The sequence below is a fragment of the Leuciscus leuciscus genome (genome assembly GCF_965113295.1).
Source record: "Leuciscus leuciscus genome assembly, chromosome: 2".
Classification (NCBI taxonomy): domain Eukaryota; kingdom Metazoa; phylum Chordata; class Actinopteri; order Cypriniformes; family Leuciscidae; genus Leuciscus; species Leuciscus leuciscus.
The window spans coordinates 9,108,314-9,127,579 of NC_138726.1; the positions used below are offsets into that span (position 1 = coordinate 9,108,314).

General features: G+C 36.1%; 1 protein-coding gene and 1 long non-coding RNA gene across 7 annotated transcripts in view; both read left to right on the forward strand.

Moving 5' to 3' along the window:
* Nucleotides 1-19,266, forward strand: part of rap1gds1 (RAP1, GTP-GDP dissociation stimulator 1) — a 60,456-nt gene that overhangs the window by 27,618 nt on the left and 13,572 nt on the right. For 4 of the 6 annotated variants that reach the window (XM_082161311.1, XM_082161312.1, XM_082161314.1 and 1 more), the window contains exons 5-11: nt 348-494; nt 7,522-7,650; nt 7,777-7,902; nt 13,879-14,022; nt 16,735-16,866; nt 16,953-17,087; nt 17,184-17,309. In XM_082161311.1, coding sequence (XP_082017437.1) covers nt 348-494; nt 7,522-7,650; nt 7,777-7,902; nt 13,879-14,022; nt 16,735-16,866; nt 16,953-17,087; nt 17,184-17,309 — 939 coding nt within the window. The remainder of the gene's footprint in view (nt 1-347; nt 495-7,521; nt 7,651-7,776; nt 7,903-13,878; nt 14,023-16,734; nt 16,867-16,952; nt 17,088-17,183; nt 17,310-19,266) is intronic. The other 2 variants (XM_082161315.1, XM_082161316.1) reach the window with 1 other exon arrangement.
* LOC309492310 lies at nt 1,102-6,479 on the forward strand. The gene is made up of 2 exons (XR_014203509.1): nt 1,102-3,316; nt 3,674-6,479. It is a non-coding gene; the product is annotated as an uncharacterized lncRNA (long non-coding RNA).

The window sequence follows — 19,266 nt, forward strand, 5'->3', positions numbered from 1 at the left end:
TGCTGGTGTGATATGCATTTTCAGCAGACACTTTTTTGATCTCATTTGCGGTTCTTTTACCTCAAAGTTGTCATTTTCTCGTGTTCTCAAAGAAACATTATCAGTTGTCATATTCCATTCCATACGGATGCATTCATGGATCCCATCCTGTCTCTCCATTAAAGGAATCGTTCACCCAAAAAGGGAAATTCTGTGATTCTGAATCATTTGAATAGGTCGGGATGACATGAACTATTCCTTTAACGCCCTCTTCTCTGTCATTGTGTTTCAGGTTGCTGTTTCTTTGTGTCATTTGTTGCCTTTTTTATTGTTTATTTCTTTTTTTATGTGACCTCTTTGTTTTGCAGATGAGGGCAGAAGTGCAGTTGACGCAGCGGGTGGTGCTCAGATAGTTGCCGAGCACATTAAGTCTCTGGCCCAAAGCACTGACCCGGCCACCGGGAAGCTCTTGACTGTCTTTTGTGGCATGCTGATGAACTATAGCAATGATAATGGTAATGACCAATCCCGCAAACCAAGAAGGCGATATTTTTGAATGGTCCCTTATTGGTATAGTCTGAGATGTTCACTAAATGATTCACATATTAATCAGTTCTACATAGATATGACAACTTTTATCTCATTCTCTATAAAATAGGCATGCACATTTGACTTTCTGACTAGCACAGTTCTGACTACCTCACGGTTGAACATTAATGGTAATATCTGTAGGGGACCACTCTAAGAAAGCCTGTTTCACTTCTCTTATTTATTCTGAATCTAATGTCTTTCACTGATTTGACATGATAGGTTTGCTAAATGGCTACATTTTGCTGCTTTGATCGGCGACTAGCTTTGATGTCCTTTGCAGCTGCTGGTGGTGTTAATGTTTAGTAATATTGTGACTCCAGCTATTTTTTATTTTTTATTCACCATCCCTAATAAATATTGTCTAATTTTGCCACTTTCCGTACATAGACTAAATGCAAAAATACAGTATGGGCCAAAAGTGATGTTCTGAGGGGACATATATATATCTTTTTTGTGACCTTATAAGTTCGGTTAAATGATGAAAATATTTTAAATACTTTTAAATATGATGGGAAAGCAGTCAATAGTCAATATTCTGATCATATATTTTTTTCCAAGCACATTTTACCAATTCCGAACCACATCAATGTTAATAACTATGATTAATTTAGTATATAATACAAGTGATCTATAATTTGTGAAAAACGCCTTATATTTAGATGTGCATAATTATTAAACAGGTTTTCTTTTACTGGTAAAATGGGCCAAAAAAGAGATTTAACTCGCATTGAAAAGTCATAAATTATTAAATGCCCATGACAAGCATGCAATACCAATGCAATACTAGAAATTCCAAAATGATATCACTTATAAATGATTATATACAAAATTAATAATAGTTATTAAGATTGATGTAGTTTGGAATTGGTAAAATGTTCTCAGAAAAAAATATGATAATATGAATATCGACAAAAAAAGCCAAACTTTACTATTAAAAAAAAAAGCATAGAAAAGCAGAAAGCTCACAGGAAAAAGCAAACATTAACTGCAACATAATCAGATATTAATATTTTGTTGGTTCTCTCTTGTTTTTACATCTGTTTATAATTTATTTGTATGACAGCTTGGCCAAAAATATATATACGCAATATGCTTGCAAAATCTTTAGCAAATTTTAATAATATTTGAATAAAGGGTGAAGATGTCTGTTTTCCTAGGCCGGACATCACTTTTTGCCACTACTGTAAACATAATTTTAATATTATTTATTAAAAAATGTATTAAATAATTTTTTTTATTTTTTTATTTATTGTTTCATAAGAAATACATTTTTCATTTAAAGACACGATGTAAAATGTTTAATTTTGACTTTATTTTAAAAAGTAGCTGTGTTTTCTGACAAAAAATTAAATTCTCTATGCATAAAAAATGCAAACATTTAATTGGCACGTTCTTTTGGTTCCATCAACCAATCAGTCCCCTTGATAAGAGAAGGCAGCATGCAGGTTTTCTTTTAAGTGTGCCAGCCGAGTAACTGCCATTGATATGAATGGAAATAGCTTTCACCAAGTTTGGACTGCTTAAACAAACAAGCAATGTTTTGATTCGCGCTGCATTTTAAATTAGAATTTTAACATTGAAAATGACACACTTCACCTTTAAAAGAAAAGTTCAGCGGGATGCATTATTGGGACACAAGTAAACACATTCTACAGTTTCGAGTGTCCGTATCAGTTGTAAAATGCCCAGGTTACATAAGGCTCTGGCCTTGTGTTTTGCAGCAATGCAGTGCATTGTTAAATATTTAAGGGAATGCAGGCAGTGTATTTACATCCCTGTGACTTGATGTCCTTGAATAATTGATGGACAGGCCAAGCGCTGCTCCCTTCATCCCTGTTTGCCAGCAAGGCTTGAAATGGTAATAGCTTTTTTTTCGATCCATTACACCTCGCATCCAGAGGCTAGTGCAAATCAACAAATTTAGGTCAGGTATTTTCGTTTTCGGTGTCCTGATGAAAATAAATGGTCAGATATGAATTTAATGGAGGAGAACAGCCAGTGGGCTGTTTATTATCGCTGATATCACACTCATGCTGTTTTGAACCACGGCCTTTTTCTTTCTCTCATCTCTGTTTCACTCAAATGTTGTCTTGTAACAGATTGCGTTTTCTTGCAAAGTCTATCTGTTCTAACTTAAAGCCTGTCATCATATTTACTAAGCTACCAAGATAAATGACTCATCTAATCACATAAGCTTATCACTTTGGGATTTTTTTTCACATGGGAAAAGACTTTACATGCCTGGTGAGACATTACACTTGTCTAGCATATCTGTAACCAGAAATACTCACTGAACTGTAATGTCCCTTTTTTATACCCTTGTGAAAAAGAAGTGTGGTTCAGCATACTTTTAAAAGAGGAATTATTACGCAAATAATTTACTTTAAAAGAAAATGGGGATAGTTCACCCAAAAATTACAATTCTGTCATTAATTACTCATCCTCATGTCATTCCAAACCCGTAAGACTTTCGTTAATTTTCGGAGCACAAATGAAGATATTTTTGATGAAATATGAGTGATTTCTGTCGCTCCATTGACAGCTACTTAACTACCACTTTGATCATAAAACAAATCCATATGAATTGAGCGGTTTAGTAAAAAATGACTGAAGAGACACGGTCGCTTTATATGATGAACAGATTGAATTTAGGCTTTTATTGACATATAAACTTTCATCAACTCACACATCAGTTGTGGTAAACAGAAGCTCAAGCATGTTCACATGACATGCGAGAACCAATGAGGTTCATTCTCGTGTTACGCAGCACGTTTGAGCTTCAGCAAGAACCAATGAGGTTCATTCTCGTGTTACGCAGCACGTTTGAGCTTCAGCAAGAACCAATGAGGTTCATTCTCGTGTTACGCAGCACGTTTGAGCTTCAGCAAGAACCAATGAGGTTCATTCTCGTGTTACGCAGCACGTTTGAGCTTCAGCAAGAACCAATGAGGTTCATTCTCGTGTTACGCAGCACGTTTGAGCTTCAGCAAGAACCAATGAGGTTCATTCTCGTGTTACGCAGCACGTTTGAGCTTCAGCAAGAACCAATGAGGTTCATTCTCGTGTTACGCAGCACGTTTGAGCTTCAGCAAGAACCAATGAGGTTCATTCTCGTGTTACGCAGCACGTTTGAGCTTCAGCAAGAACCAATGAGGTTTGTTCTCGCACGTCAAGCATAAACAGGTTGAGCTTCTGTTTTTGTCCGCTGATCAATGTTTAAATGTGAATAAAAGTCTAAATTCAATCCGTTCATCATATAAAGCGATCGTGTCTCCTCAGAAAATTTGGACTAAACCGCTCAATTCATATGGATTAGTTTTACAATCTCTTTATGAACTTTTTGAAGTGTCAAATTGGTAGTTGCGTAGCTGTCAATGGAGGGACAGAAAGATCTCAGATTTCATCAAAAAGATCTTAATTTTTGTTCTGAAAATTAGCAAAAGTCTTATGGGTTTGGAACGACATGAGTGTGTGAGTAATTAATGACAGTAATTTTCATTTTTGAGAGAACTATCCCTTTAAGTGCACTTCTTTTTCACGAGGCATATCAGCTCTTGAAATGTAGGACCAGGAGAATGTGCTATATTTTTTATATACTCTCAGAAGTTAAAGCACTTGAACTGTCCGTGACTATTCACAACAAAAGCATTGCTGCAAGAGCCTTATTGCTTTTATTAAATGGTTACGACATCTATTTGTATTTGTTGAAATAGCTGTTAGTATATAATCTATTTTAGCATGGCTGACAGGCTGTATTGACCAATCAGCATCCAGTAGTCGAAGCGTACTTTTAATTGTGTGCATTTTTGTATTGTTTATATTGTAAAGAATATATGCAGAGTCACTAGTTATGCAGTTCTTCGGTATAATCGAGTCTGTGATGGCTGAATTTTGCTGTTTGTACACTCTCAGTGTTATAGCCCTCCGCTTCGCCGGGACGTTAAACCTTTAAATCTAGCATGAGATTGAGATGAGATGCAAACACTTCATAGTTCTTTTAGGAAACATGACTCATTCTCCATCAGTGAGCTCTGCAGGTCCCTGGTTTCTCTGACGTGATTTGGGCTTCGATTACTGGCAAGAGTTCCTCAATGATTTCTGGCTTGCGTCCAGTTCTGCCAAGGCTTGTTATGTTGTGTTTTCTCATTTGATACATTCACCCAATAGATGTTGCTTAAATATTCCTCTTGCTCAGACCAGCAAAGCTTCTGTGGTGGATAAAGCGAATAACAGGAAATTATATAGGAGGGAAGAAGCATTTCGGACTGTCAACTGTTTGTTAAATGTGATGAAGGGATTTCTGTTTTAAAGTGCCTTATACTCTTTCTTCAACTCATACTCAATAACATTTTTCTCCTTTTTCAACTGCGGATGTTTTCCTCTTCCTGGACTGTCTTCTTAACACAGTGCTCTGCTGTCTCAGCTGCCATCTCCTCTTTGCTTCATTGAATTTACTGATCAACATCTGCTTCCCGACAAATCCATGGCATCAGATGTGTGCCGGACGGTGCCGCCCATATTTGGTGTGTCACGGAGACATTTCAGGACAAACTGAAACATCTTTGAAACCGGGCTTACTTTTAACAGCAATGCAAAATATGACTGTTATTAAAAGTAAACAAGACATAAAATGATACATTTAGTGAGCTTTATGATTAAAATATGTAGTGGTCGTCTGATATGGATTTTTTGATGGCCAAAACTGATATTTTAGAGAGCAGGATGGCCGATATAAAGCCTAAATGATATTACACTATTTAATTTAATTAACATGCATAACAAATTGCTGCAATGAAATTTCGATTTTTTTTTGGACATATTTGCTAAATTATAATTATATACAATATGAAAAAAATGAACAAAAATAAATATGTAAAAAAAATAAACGGATTTATGCTTTAGCAGCTTCTTGATTCTGTAATTACACAAATAAAGAAATCGTTAAAAATGAAATAAACACTGCAACCAATAGGGCACTCAGTAATCTGGTGAAAGTAAATTTGTTCAAATAAAGAGAAGGTAATGCTAATTTTACATACAATACACATTTGACATGTATGTGAAAGTAGCAAACTGGCATTGAAGGATTTTGCTCACAGGTAATTACCGTAATTATGAAATTCAGAATTATGTATTTCTATGGTGACACTGTCAATGCCAAAATGAATCTGCAGCGGTCATGTGGTACAAGTCGGAGCTCTCAGAAAACTCAAGTTCACAAGTTGTAATTAGGAGTTCTTGGAGTAAGTGACCGCTTTTACAAGTCAGAATCTCGTAATTACGGCATGGCGCGAACGAACCTGCAGGCTTTGGCGTTCTTAGCGTTGTCAAAATAAAAGTCCAACTGCTGTCAAAATAAAAGCTACTTCTGACACTTATCTGTCAAACAATAAAACCTATGCCAATAATTTAAAGATGTAAAACATCTGCCTTGATGGTGTATCAGTCGGCCACTACAAATAATTCAAATATCTGCCAAAATACATGCATAAAAGGTATTCTCTAAAATAAATCACAAAATGTTATGCAAGCTTGATTCTCTGGTAGATTTATTTGTTCTAAAGACATTTAGATATTTCTGCTGGAGAACAAGTGTGATTGAGCACAGGAAGAAGGACCTGTGCTTGTGCATGAATAGTGATTGCCTAGCAGTCCTTTGTTCCACTGTGGTCTTGATTTATCGTTTACATTTTCAGGTCGAGACTATATATTTTCTGTGCTAGTCTCAGTAAAGCACTCTACAAAAATGAAATGTCAGAGCGTTATATAATGTGGCTGCGTTTTACATACTGCCGGTATTACTTTGATCCGGTGAATGGGCTCTTTTAATCTGCAGCTTCTCACACAATTGCAGAATGTAAACAGTGATGAAATCACTCATAACCAGTGATTCATTTTCATGCCTTTTATTATTTTTTTTAGCAACGTCTTGCTGAAGAAATCAAGTCATGTACATAAAAAAAATGAATGAGTGATAATTAAAAACAAAATAATAATTATTGGAAAATATGCTCAATATATAAATATATCAGTGAGTTACACCAAAATAAAATGTTTTGGGTACAATAAAAAAAAGTTGTTCACTAAAAGTGCTTTTGTTACTTTTTTAATTGAATCAGTTTTTATATTTTTATAAAGCTTTTAATTTTTTTTTTTTTCTGTTTTAGTAATTTTAGTTCTTAAACTTATTTCAGTAAGTGTTTTAACACTATGCAATATACAATTTTATTTTGATTTCAACTTTATTTAAATTACTGAAAACATTTTTTAATAGTTTTAGTTTAAGGGTACGTTTCCACGATAACCATGTACTAAAAACAGAAACGTTTTTCCTTTTGCGTTTTTCGCATGCAGATGTTGTCAAAATAATTCCTGTTCACATGGATCAGCTAAAACGAATAAAAACGCTGTATTCATGCCAGGCCAGTAGTTGGCGATGTCACTTTGTAAAGAAACTATGCGCCTATAGACAAAACATATATGTATGCGCATGACATCACAGTTTTCGCAAATTCACGTTTTTGTAGTTTACTCAAAGCCAATAATGGTATCATTTTCAAAAATGTGCACTTTCAGCCCCCAAAACATTGTTGTGTAAATGACCGGCCAAAGTGCATAGAAGTTTTCAGTTTTTAGTTTAAAGCGTGTTCTGTAAACGGCCCCTTAGTTTTACTTTTAATTAACAATAACAACACTGAGAAAAACATTTGACAGAATGAAAATCACATTTTTGTCTGACATTTTGACTGAACATTGCTGCCATTGTACACTGTCATTAGAAAAGATTTTTCCTATTATGATGATGATGATGTTTGGGGATAATCCATTTTCTTGCAATGTAATTAGCAGAATAATGATGAATATTGGACTTTAACTATCAATACATTTTTTGTTTTATTATCAAATCTGCAAAAAGTACAGAAAATCTCATGTGTTTTCTCTCCGCTCTAGACTCGTTGCAGGCCCAGTTGATCAGCATGGGTGTGATCCCAACACTGGTCAGACTGCTGGGTGTTCATTCTCAAAACACCGCGCTCACAGAGATGTGTCTCATTGCCTTTGGCAACTTGGCAGAGCTTGGTGAGTTACCGATTCAATTCAGTCACATTGCCCAACTACATATCCACACTTTCATATATTCAAATACTGTTTATTAGGACGTATTGGCTAAAGTCAACACATCTCTTTTGACTGATCCTCAAACAGAGTCCAGTAAGGAGCAGTTCGCCTCTACAAATATTGCAGAGGAGCTGGTTCGGCTCTTCCGGAAGCAGGTGGAACATGAGAAGAAGGAGATGATCTTTGAGGTGTTGGCACCACTTGCTGAGAATGGTGAGAATCACAGTGATTGACATTGAGTAATGATGAACACGAATGAACCAGTCAATGTAGTGTCTTTTATTGAAACACTTACAAAATGTACATTACAATTTTTGAGCATGGTACCAGGTTATTGCCATTATTCTTGAGTTATTTGTGATTTTTTTAATTTTATATTTAATTTTTTTGATAAAAACTGATGAAGATGACCAGTTTCCAAATACAAGACTGTTAGACTTTAAAAAAAATTATGCAAGAAACCATCAGCCAATGCCGATAAGTTGAACCAAAAACTGAACCTTTTAGTATTGTGGAGATCCGTGCAAACACCAAGATATATGAATATGGTAATCATATAGCATTACCGTCTGATACTCTCACTATATCGCCACAGTATTTATTTGTAAAGCGGTGCCCTTTATCTTTATGTTTTGAAGGCGGACCAGTGTTTTTTTTAAAGTGCCTCTATTATGCTTTTTCATAGACTACCTTTCATGCAGTGTGTAATATAGCTGTTTGTGAATGTAAAAGGTCTGCAAAGTTTTAAAGATCATAGTAGTGCACAACAAATAAAGTTGTTGTCTCCTAAAAGAAATAATTGATTCTGAATCAGCAATTCCAGTCTCACTTCTGTAAAATCTATGGAGGTTTGTAGGTCATTTGCATAATGCCAGCCTATGGTTTTCATTGGTTGCCTGCGAACAACGTCTACTTTGCCCCTCAAACACTGTAGTTGTTCTGAGACTGGAAGAGTTTGGTTCACGTTGTCGACATGTCGAGAAAACACAGTGTTCTGCGCTGCAAAAGCAAATCCACTTTGCATGGTTACTGTTCGTATCACTGTGTATCAATCGCTGAGGAAGATCCAGAGCTGAAATTCAGATAATGGTAATTAATGTAATTAGCATTTTGTTTCAGACACGTGCTGTAAGTGGTAGACCAATCACAACAGACTTGAGCCATCTGACCAATCAGAGCACAAGTAGGTTCTCGGAAAGGAGGGGTTTAGAGAGACCGAATTCTTTATCAAACCGTTTCAGAAACTGAGAAAAGAGGTGATGCTGCAGTGTTTATTATGAGAATATTACAGTGTTTTTTGACCTTGGGTGCATGTAAACCTATTGTAGGAGACTCCAAAACAAAATGAGGAACCTTTAAAATAGCATAATAGGGGCACATTATTTCACAGTTGATATTTCTCTTACATAATTTCAATATGTGCGTTAACACAGCACAGGTTAAGCTTCCAAGTTTAGTCATGCTGCGTTTGCTTTCAGCATGAGTTGAGGGACAGTAGTCGTTGATCAAGCTTGAACATGGATATGGATGTTGGCACGTTTCCCGCGGTAGACCCACTGACCCAGTGACTGAGTGACTTCAGCAGCCTCAAAGGCTTTTCCTCCCAGCTGTGAGCATGTTGTGTTACTTATATAGAAAGTCATACTCTACCACCTGTTGTGGTTGGAAACAGGACACTTTATGAAATGAATGCATGTGTTTGCAGCTGTGTTTTGTCTCAGAAATCTTGAGCATGAGCCAACAAGACTTTGAGTTCAAATTTCACATTTAAAAATCACCAAATTTTACTTCTTTTCTTTTCTTTTCTTTCTTTTATGTAAGCTTGAACATCAGAACCATTCAAGCTACAGAGAGTGACATGCCTCATAATGCAAAGCCTTGCTAATTTGATAATGAAAATCATTCAAAATGCATTTTCCAAGACTCTGGCTATTGCCTCCGGTTGAGTCGCGAGAGAGAAAGCTACAATTAAGCAGATGCGTGAGATTTCTCGGCTGCTTCGCTGTCTGGATAATAAGTGTTATCACTTGTCTTCTCTGCCGTTGCCACATCCATCGTTTCCTCAAAATAGGACTCTGGGGTCTGCTTAAAGCTGCGGTCTGGACTTGCTTATTTGAACGTAAATCCGCCCGCCACGGTCAGATGCTCTTTTTGTCTGTGAGCTCGTCTGAGGATTTGAAGTGACATTGAAATGTGCTTCTGGAAGAAAGCTGTGTGTTTAGATGGTGAATCTTAATTGGTGGAGGGAAATAGTTATTGAGGTGTTATTTGTTCTGTGAAAAAGTGTTTCAGTTTGTGTATTTTTGATACGTTGCAAAAACGTTGTGCCTTTGTCTTGTTTTAGAGCTATAACTTAAAACAAATCCTTAAATCCTTTTAATTCTTTAATTCAACAGTATTGCACACTAATTTCAGCCTTGTTTTCAGAGAATACATCTTGATGTTTTTTATTTATTTCATACACCATTGAAAATATTGTAGTTTCTTCTTGTTTAAAACACAAACCTCAAGATGTTGTTAAATGTCTGCTTTATTTCACTGAGATGCTATTATCATTTATAATTATAATTTAACAGTATATATACAATATATATATATATATATATATATATATATATATATATATATATATATATATATAAAAGAAAAAAAGAACGCAATTAACGCAGCACTACCTTTTTTTTTTGCCTCGTTTTAATGATTTCCTGTTGCGGCTGCTATTGAAAAGGCCGAAAATACGCCGCCCCGCCCCTCCGTGTTCGGCGATCAGTTTTCATTCTCGCGCAGCTTTCATGAGCGGGGCTTTTCCGCTCCGCGTGTGTGTGTGTGTGTGTGTGTCGGCACGCTGCGCTCTCTGCTCAATGTTCCGCTCCGTGTTTGCGCTGCGTGTTCTGCTCTGTCGTTAACGGCCCAAACGCTCCAATCATGTACCGATCACACACTGGAAAAGCAGTCCGCTCAAATAACATGAAATTTCTCAGTAGTAGACTTCTGTTTGCAATAGCCCTACTGAGCTGCTATAGTCATGCTGGGCAACAATGGTAAAATGACCTGCTCTGATCACATGCTCTGGTAATAATAGCTTTGTAGGACTATATTTTATTTTGATAATTAGTAAAAAGATAAAAATCTGTTAAATTGATTGTTGATTGATTATTGAAAAAGAATAATATATTGATATATTGATGTTTAATATTATTTTAATATAGGGCTATTTTCTGTTCCTTTTTTTCCTGTGTTGTTTAATTTAATTAGGTGATTCTAAGTTTAAAAATTGATGATTACAAGCTTGGGGGAAATGCAATTAATTACAGCAAATTGTGCAATTAATAGTTTTTTTTTATTATTAATTCCCAGCCCTAATATATATATATATATATATATATATATATATATATATATATATATATATATATATATATATATATATATATATATATATATATATATAATATGGTTTTAGTTAACTATACTAACTAAACTAACTGATTCTCCTAAAACAAGTCTTATTGTTTTGTTTTATTATAATTTTTTTTAAATTAAATAAAATGATGCAGATTAAGAAAGATATAATATGGTTTTATTCCATTTTCAGATTATTTCATTTGTTTTTAGCATAAACAAGCAAGCATTTATTTAACAACCCTTTTTGCAGGTTACTGTATGAAAGTGTAAGTGTTGAATTCGAAAATGTTAACATTTAAACATTTATGTTAAAAAAAATTTTTTAAATGAAAATGTTATTCTATATATTGTTTTGTTATTTTATATTATTTTCTAATCTTAGGTATAAAATATAGTTAGTTATAGTTATATATTTTGAACTGTTAGAATTCATGACTGTTCACGTGAAAGAATAGAACGTATGAGCGGGAGAGAGAGAGCAGGTGTGGGAGATGGAAAGCCGACAGTATTGAGAGCATGTGTGAAAGCGGCGCTTTGGTTGTTAGCATTCTGTGCACAGCGCCGCTATCCCATACTGCCAGTCTCCAAGACAACGGCCTACTTAGAGCCACTACACAGCACTACAGGCCAAGCTCTGTGAGTCACGTGGACCGCAGCAAGAGTGTGTGTGTGTGTGTGTGTGTGTGTGTGTGTGTGTGTGTGTGTGTGTGTGTGTGTGTGTGTGTGTGTGTGTGTGTGTGTGTGTGTGTGTGTGTGTGTGTGTGTGTGTGTGTGTGTGTGTGTGTGTGTGTGTGTGTGTGTGTGTGTGTGTGTGTGTGTGTGTGTGTGTGTGTGTGTGAGATATAGAGGGGGAAAGGGTGAGCAGCGCTGTACCTGAACAATGCAGGCGTTTCATAACCAGCCAAATGCGTAGTGAGACGCCCATATGTCTGCGAAACAGTCTGACCTCAGAAATCCATCCCTGCAAGATTTCCCCCCTGGCTTGTTGTGTCATTCGCTGATTGCATGAATCATCAATATTCGGTCAATTGGATTGTTATTCTGCATTTTTTGGAATGCAAAATACAATGAATTGTATTTGTTTATATTTTAGAAATTGTGTCATGGTGTAACGTTCATTACATCACTGTGTCTAGTTTAGTATTTATGGGTCAGAGGATTATGTAATTCAGTCTATGTATTTGAAGGGGAAAACATGCATTTAAATGCACCAGAGTTGGAGTCTGTATGAATCTGGGTCTCAGTTTATGGTCTGAGATAGTTGTCAACTGATAAGCATTTAAAAAAATGTGTTGCCAATTTCTAGCCAAATGGTTGGCCAATAAAGTGCTGATATATAGATGATGCAAAATGATATATTTAAATAATATAATGTTATGATAATAAATAAGATCATCTGTACACATAATTGCTAACAAAACAACTTTATTCAAACAAAATGTTGTTTTTTTATTTTATTTGCTAAAAACTGACAAAGATTATCCATAGACTGTTTTTAGACTTTGCAATGCTGATAATTATGTAATATAATTTCATGATGGAAAATAAGATTGGATGTACACTAAGTTCTTAAAATCAAACAACATTTTATTTTATTAAATAAAAACATTGAAAACTGACAGATAGACAAGGCTGCTGTTAAACTAATGTAAGACTGATTTATACCACAAATAAGATCAGATGCACACTAAAGTGCTAAAATCAAACTAAATATTTTTTTTGTATACATACAACTCTGTATGTATGTATATATATATTAATTGCAACTTTTTATCTCACAATTCGGACTTTTTTTCTTAGGATTTAGTTTATATATCACAATTCTGACTTTATAACTCACAATTTAGAGTTTACATCACAATTCATTCTATTCTATTCTACATCACAATTCTCTGAAATAAAGTCAGAATTTCAGGACATAAACTTATTTTCTCAAATATCTAAACATTTTGACATTATTTCTCAAAATTGTGAGAAATAAACTTGCAATTGAGTGAAAAAAGTCAGAAATATTTCTCAGCATTACGACTTTATATCTCGCAATTCAGACTTTATAACTTTATTGCAATTGCGAGTTTGTCTTACCAGTGTTGCCAACTTAGCGACTTTGCCGCTCGATTTAGCAACATTTCAGACCCCTTTAGCGACTTTTTTCCAAAAAGGGCCAAGTGACAAATCTAGTGACTTTTTTGGTCAGAATTTTGAGATAAAACGTCACGATTATCTTTTATTATTTTTTTATTTTATTTCTGTGGCAGAAACAAACTTCCATCTAAGGCTGTATTAGACTTAGAAATTAATACAAGAAGCCATCAGCCAATTTTGGTAAGCTCAATTTAAATTCTGCATTTTCTACTTAAGTTCATTATAATGTCAGACTGGTTCTTGGACCAACAGGTTTAGGTTTGGTATCTGGGTCTTGGAGTTTGGGTTTAGCCTGAATCTGAGGTTAGTTTTAGTTTGGGTCTTAAGGTGTGTGTGTGTGTGTGTGTGTGTGTGTGTGTGTGTGTGTGTGTGTGTGTGTGTGTGTGTGTGTGTGTGTGTGTGTGTGTGTGTGTGTGTGTGTGTGTGTGTGTGTGTGTGTGTGTGTGTGTGTGTGTGTGTGTGTGTGTGTGTGTGTGTGTGTGTGTGTGTGTGTGTGTGATATTGGTCTGTATCTGGTCTTGACTCTAACTCTGATGTGCATCAGGATTTTAATATGGGCTGTGAAATCCCTGTTAGACATGAAGGTGTTAATGAAGGTTGAGATCTAATAAGATCTGTCTCTTTCTCTCTCTCTCTCAGATGTGATCAAGCTTCAGTTGGTGGATGCTGGTTTGGTGGAGTGTCTTCTGGAGGTGGTGGCTCAGACGGTGGACAGCGACAGGGAGGAGGACGTGGCTCAGCTCAAGACGTCCTCGGACCTCATGGTCCTTCTGCTGTTGGGAGGTACAGGACCAAAACTCTGGCAGCACTTAAATAACCCTTAAATAAACAGTTTGAGGTACATTACGTCATTTCTTCAGCTTGAATAAAGCAAACAGGGCCTTATAAAACTTAATGACATGGTGTCAAGCTGTGACCTCATACTGTATGTATAATGAATGGAAATTTCTATTCCCAAGAACGTTTTATATAGTTTCCCAGCAGTTATATAAGCTCATTATTGGCTATATAGGGATCCACGTCCTTTTACTTAGTAAAGGTAAGGGTGAAGTGAGTCCTTTCTGGCAGATGTATTTTTCACTTCATCAATATTAAAACACTAGCTGAATAAGTGGTGGGGTATTAAAATTACTTTCACTGAATGTATTGAAGACATTGAATTTTGATACCTTTTCCAACCTCACATACAAAAGTTTGGGTTTGGTAAGATTTTTAAATGTTCCTTTTTAAATATTTTTTACAATTTAAAATATCTCTTTTTTTTATTTGAATATATTTTCAAATGTAATTTATTCCTGATGCAAAGTTGTATTTTCAGCATCATTACTCCAGTCTTCAGTGTCACATGATCCTTCCGAAATCATTCTAATATGCTGATTTGATGCTCAAGAAACTAGAAATGTTATTATCAATGTTGAAAACAGTTGTGCTGGTTAATATTTTGTGGAAAAAAAAGAACAAAAAGAATCAAAATTCTTTAATGAATAATAGATATTTTAAAAGAACAGCATTTAGTTGAAATATAAATATTTTTTAACATTATAAAAGTCTTTACTGTCAATTTTTAGCAATTTAATGCATCCTTGCTGAATAAAAGTATTAATAAAAGAAAAAATATTACTGACCCCAACATTTTGAAGAGTAATGTATATTCTGTCATTTATAAACATGATAATCATCCAGATTGTAAAGTGCGTTTCTCTCTCAGCTCTTCATTACAAAGAAGTCAGGAAGTTTTCTTGTTCATGTCCCATATCAGATTTATTAGCCATACTGCTATAAAAAGGAATCTAAAATAAGGTAAAAATGGGTTCAAAGTAGGCTTGGGCGGTATTCGAATTTTGATACCGTCAAACCTCCTCCCTGTTTTACCGGGGTATACGGTATTACCGTGACTAATTAAAAATTATGACATAATGGGCTCAGACGGCGTCACCAAACTGTTGGCTTGTGCCTACACCGTTCAGAAACTGAATGCCAGATCGGGCAAAAAATAAATAAAAAATCAAGCCCAACCCCTGCACGTTGTGAGTCAGGAGTCAGGCCGACGGCATTAACTGTTATTATGAGCCGGAGCCCACCATTATTCAACATAATATCTGTGTGCGTGCAACAAGCAAAAAGTGCCTCTGTAATCCGGTGACACGTGTCCATTGATTTTTATTAATACAACTTTTCTGCAAAGATGGAAGTTGACGATCGCCATCTCTGTAGTGAACGCGCCTATAGAGAGAAATGCACATCATTACACAATCAGAGAGTGGCCTTTTTTTTTTCGTTTTGAATTGTTTCGTTTAAAGAAATTGACGATCGGCATCTGAACGCTATAGAGAGACATGCACATCATGGATTACAGAGAGTACGTTAGGCTAGTCTATTTATTTTCGTTTTGAATGGTTTCGTTTAATGAAATTGACGATCGCATCTCCGTATGAACGCGCCTAGAGAGAAATGCACATCATGGATTACTCAGCCTAATCAGTGAGTAGCCTATTTCTTTCGTTTTGAATTGTTTCGTTTAAATACATTTCAAGCTTTATTTATATATATTTGCCATGTCTGTGAGGCATAGCCTACACTGAGTTTCGGTTAATTTATGAGATTTCAATGCAAGTGACCGCGGCATGCCCATCATGTTATGATTATCCAGGAAATTGGTTGATGAAAAATGTATTAAAATTAAGAAACAATATATACAAAACGAAATTCGTTTTAAAGAGGCCTTTTACAAAACGAAATTTATTGAAGTGGTCAAATCGTCTGACTCCCGATGCATCCCATCTTATTTGTGCCGTTCACTTTTCATAATCAACAAAGATGGAAAAAATAACATTATAATATTTTAACAAATACGAAACTTAATGCGCTTATTTAATGAACTCGAGAACAAAATGCATCCTGGCAGCAGTGAGTGGGCGGTTGTTTCGGAGATGCGACATTAGGTTAGAGGTGTTTACATCTCTTGTATTTACCGCCTCTCCCTTCTCATGCGGTTGGAACCAGAAATATTGCCAAACTGCAACCACACATAAGCAGTTTTTAGGCAATAAATAAATTATATATATTATAGGCTATATAAGTGCCGGTATTGAAACTGATACCGGTGCTATTTTAAGATCCCGCGGTATCCGATATTACCGCCCAACCCTAGTTCAAAGATATTTTTTTTATAGAATTTCCTTTGTTAAATCAACTTTTTCTCTAAATCTGAGCTAAGTTTAGCCAAACTGTCATGATTTCACTCAAAACTAAATTTTGGCAAAATGCTAATATGAATTTTCTTTTGTAGTGTGCCATAAGTTCACTTCACTTTCTCTTTAATAAAATGCAGATTATCCGTGATGTATTATCACAACCAGCCAAAACCTAATACTGGTTCATTGAATAGTTTAACCTAGTTGGTCTCCATCTTAAAGGCATTGTAATTTGTCTCATTCTCTCATGTTACTGTATTTGTGTTGTGTTTGCAGTCATGTGTGATGTGTTCTCCTGTAGATGAGTCGATGCAGAAGCTGTTTGAGGGTGGTAAAGGCAGTGTGTTTCAGAGGGTTCTCTCATGGGTGCCCTCCAACAACCACCAGCTCCAGCTAGCGGGAGCGCTAGCCATCGCTAACTTTGCCCGCAATGGTAAGACCTCAGGCCTACAAGAACTTGGAGGATCGTGTGGTCACTGTGTTCAGATTGTGAATACATTTTTCTTTTTTTGTGTACAGATGGAAACTGCATCCACATGGTAGACACTGGTATTGTACAGAAGCTTCTCGAGCTGTTAGACAGACATGTTGAAGAGGGGAACGTCACGGTGCAGCACGCCGCCCTCAGCGCTCTGAGGAACCTGGCCATTCCGGGTCAGTCTGAAATTTCACTCAATCATTGAATGATTCACCAACCTCTGCATAAGTGTCTTAAAACTAAATCTGCATCATTTGCCCTGTCTTCCCCAGTGGTCAACAAGTCTAAGATGCTCTTGGCTGGTGTGTCGGATGTAGTGCTGAAGTTCCTTAAATCCGAGATGCCACCAGTCCAGTTCAAGCTCCTGGGAACATTACGGATGCTCATCGACACACAGGGTATTTATTAACCGACCACGATTCTGAAAACAAAACGTTTAAAAATATCTATAGATAGTCCCGCCCCAGAATCATGCCAGTGTTGCTGTGCTGGACTGGTTGTGATGCTCAAACAAAATTTGCGTTAAAATTACACGCTTGCCTATAATTTAGACTATATATAAACTTAAAAAACATCATGAAATGACTCGTTGATTGATGTTTTCTTTTCTGTATTAACTACGATTTGCTGCTTGCTGTTGATGTTATATTAGGAGGTGGGGCATTTCCATTCTAAAGAGAATTTGATTGGACACAAATGTGGCCACGCCCATGAGTGCAGGATGTGTCATCAATATTTTTGGTTTGTTTTTTTCTGAAAGAGAAAAACTGCATTCTAATGTTTGTCCCTGTTGTTACTATGAACTTAAAACTTTAAAAAATAATTTTCATTAGCTGAAATGGAATATATTATTTATGTTTATTTGTATTTATATAATTATTTTAAGATGGGAAAACAAATTAGAAATGTTACCTTTGCAACTAACTGAAATTTTTTTTATTTAGGTTGATTACTAAAACTGAAATAAAAAATAAATTAAAGCTAAATAGAAATATAAAAAATAAGAAAATTGACAAAAGCACATAATAAAAAAGACTAAAATGTAAATTAAAATCAAGATAAATAAAATAAAAGCTCAAAATAAATGTAAATTTAAGAGACGTAAGTCGTAGAGACTTGAAACTTTGAGGGCTGGTAGTACTAACACCTCCTACAACTTCACCAAAGGCGCGCCCCGAACGGCCTGACGGGGGCGCTACAGCGGTCAAAAGTACGAAATGGCTCATAACTCCTAAAACCGTGTCTTATATCGTTGGAATCCTTGGCTCAAGGCGGACACATGCCTCGTATTTGCTCGTCACACTGGGAGAATTTTCGGGTATTTTGGGTTTTTCCAAAAACCTACTTTTGCGAACTAGTCCTAGGTTTTTGGCCCGACCGGAACCAAACCAGTGCAGCAAGATTCTCTGGAGTCTCATTGTCAATAGTTATCAAAAAAAGTGGAAATTTCTGTTCACGGTCCCTAAGGGCCGCCAAAATGTTTTACTAAATTGGCTATAACTCGTGAACGGAATGAGATATTTTCACCAAACTCAGCACACCTATGTAAGAGCTCATTGGCGACTGGCCACTTGGTGGCGCTATAACTGTTAAAAAGGTGTCAAAATTATGTATTTCTATGGCAAATCCCATGAAATGGCTGAAAGCTGCCCTCTTCCTGCCTAATTTGCATACAACCTCACAAAATCAGCCGTGCGCATTAGAGATGCACCGATTGATCGGCTGGTGATCGGAATTCGCCGATTTTCACGTGATCGGCCGTGACCGGCGACCGGCCGATCAGTCTGACAAATGCCGATGTTATGCCGGTCAAATGCACTCGGGCGCCGCATGATTAACATCGCGCAACATCAGCATCACACGTGCACACGGAACACACATGTAGGAAACCTCGTGAATTACGTCCGTTCAGACCGCAAACGCGTATTTTTTTCCGGCGTGCATGTTAATCAATAAGTGCATTCACAACGAGAGCAGGAGCAGCGCGTGAGCGTCAAGCAGGAGCGTCACGAGCAGTGAAGCGCGTGTTTCGGCGCCGAGTCTTTGCTGCACTGCTCACGCTCAATTAAAGGGAAAGCACACATTTGATGGACAAAATAGCCTAAATAGGGTTTCACAAAAAAGTGCCCAAAATGCACAGAATTTGTGTGTTTTAACAAGAACTGGAGTAGGCTATGTCAGAAAAGAAAACGAAGACTAATATTTATAGAAAATGTACCCATTTAAACTTGTTTTATGATTCAGTTTGTACAAGTGATTGCAATAGGCCTGTGTGTGTGTGCTTTGAGAAATATCTTTATACTGCAAGGCTATATTTATTTAATTTTTTATTTATATAATATTTTATTGCCATTC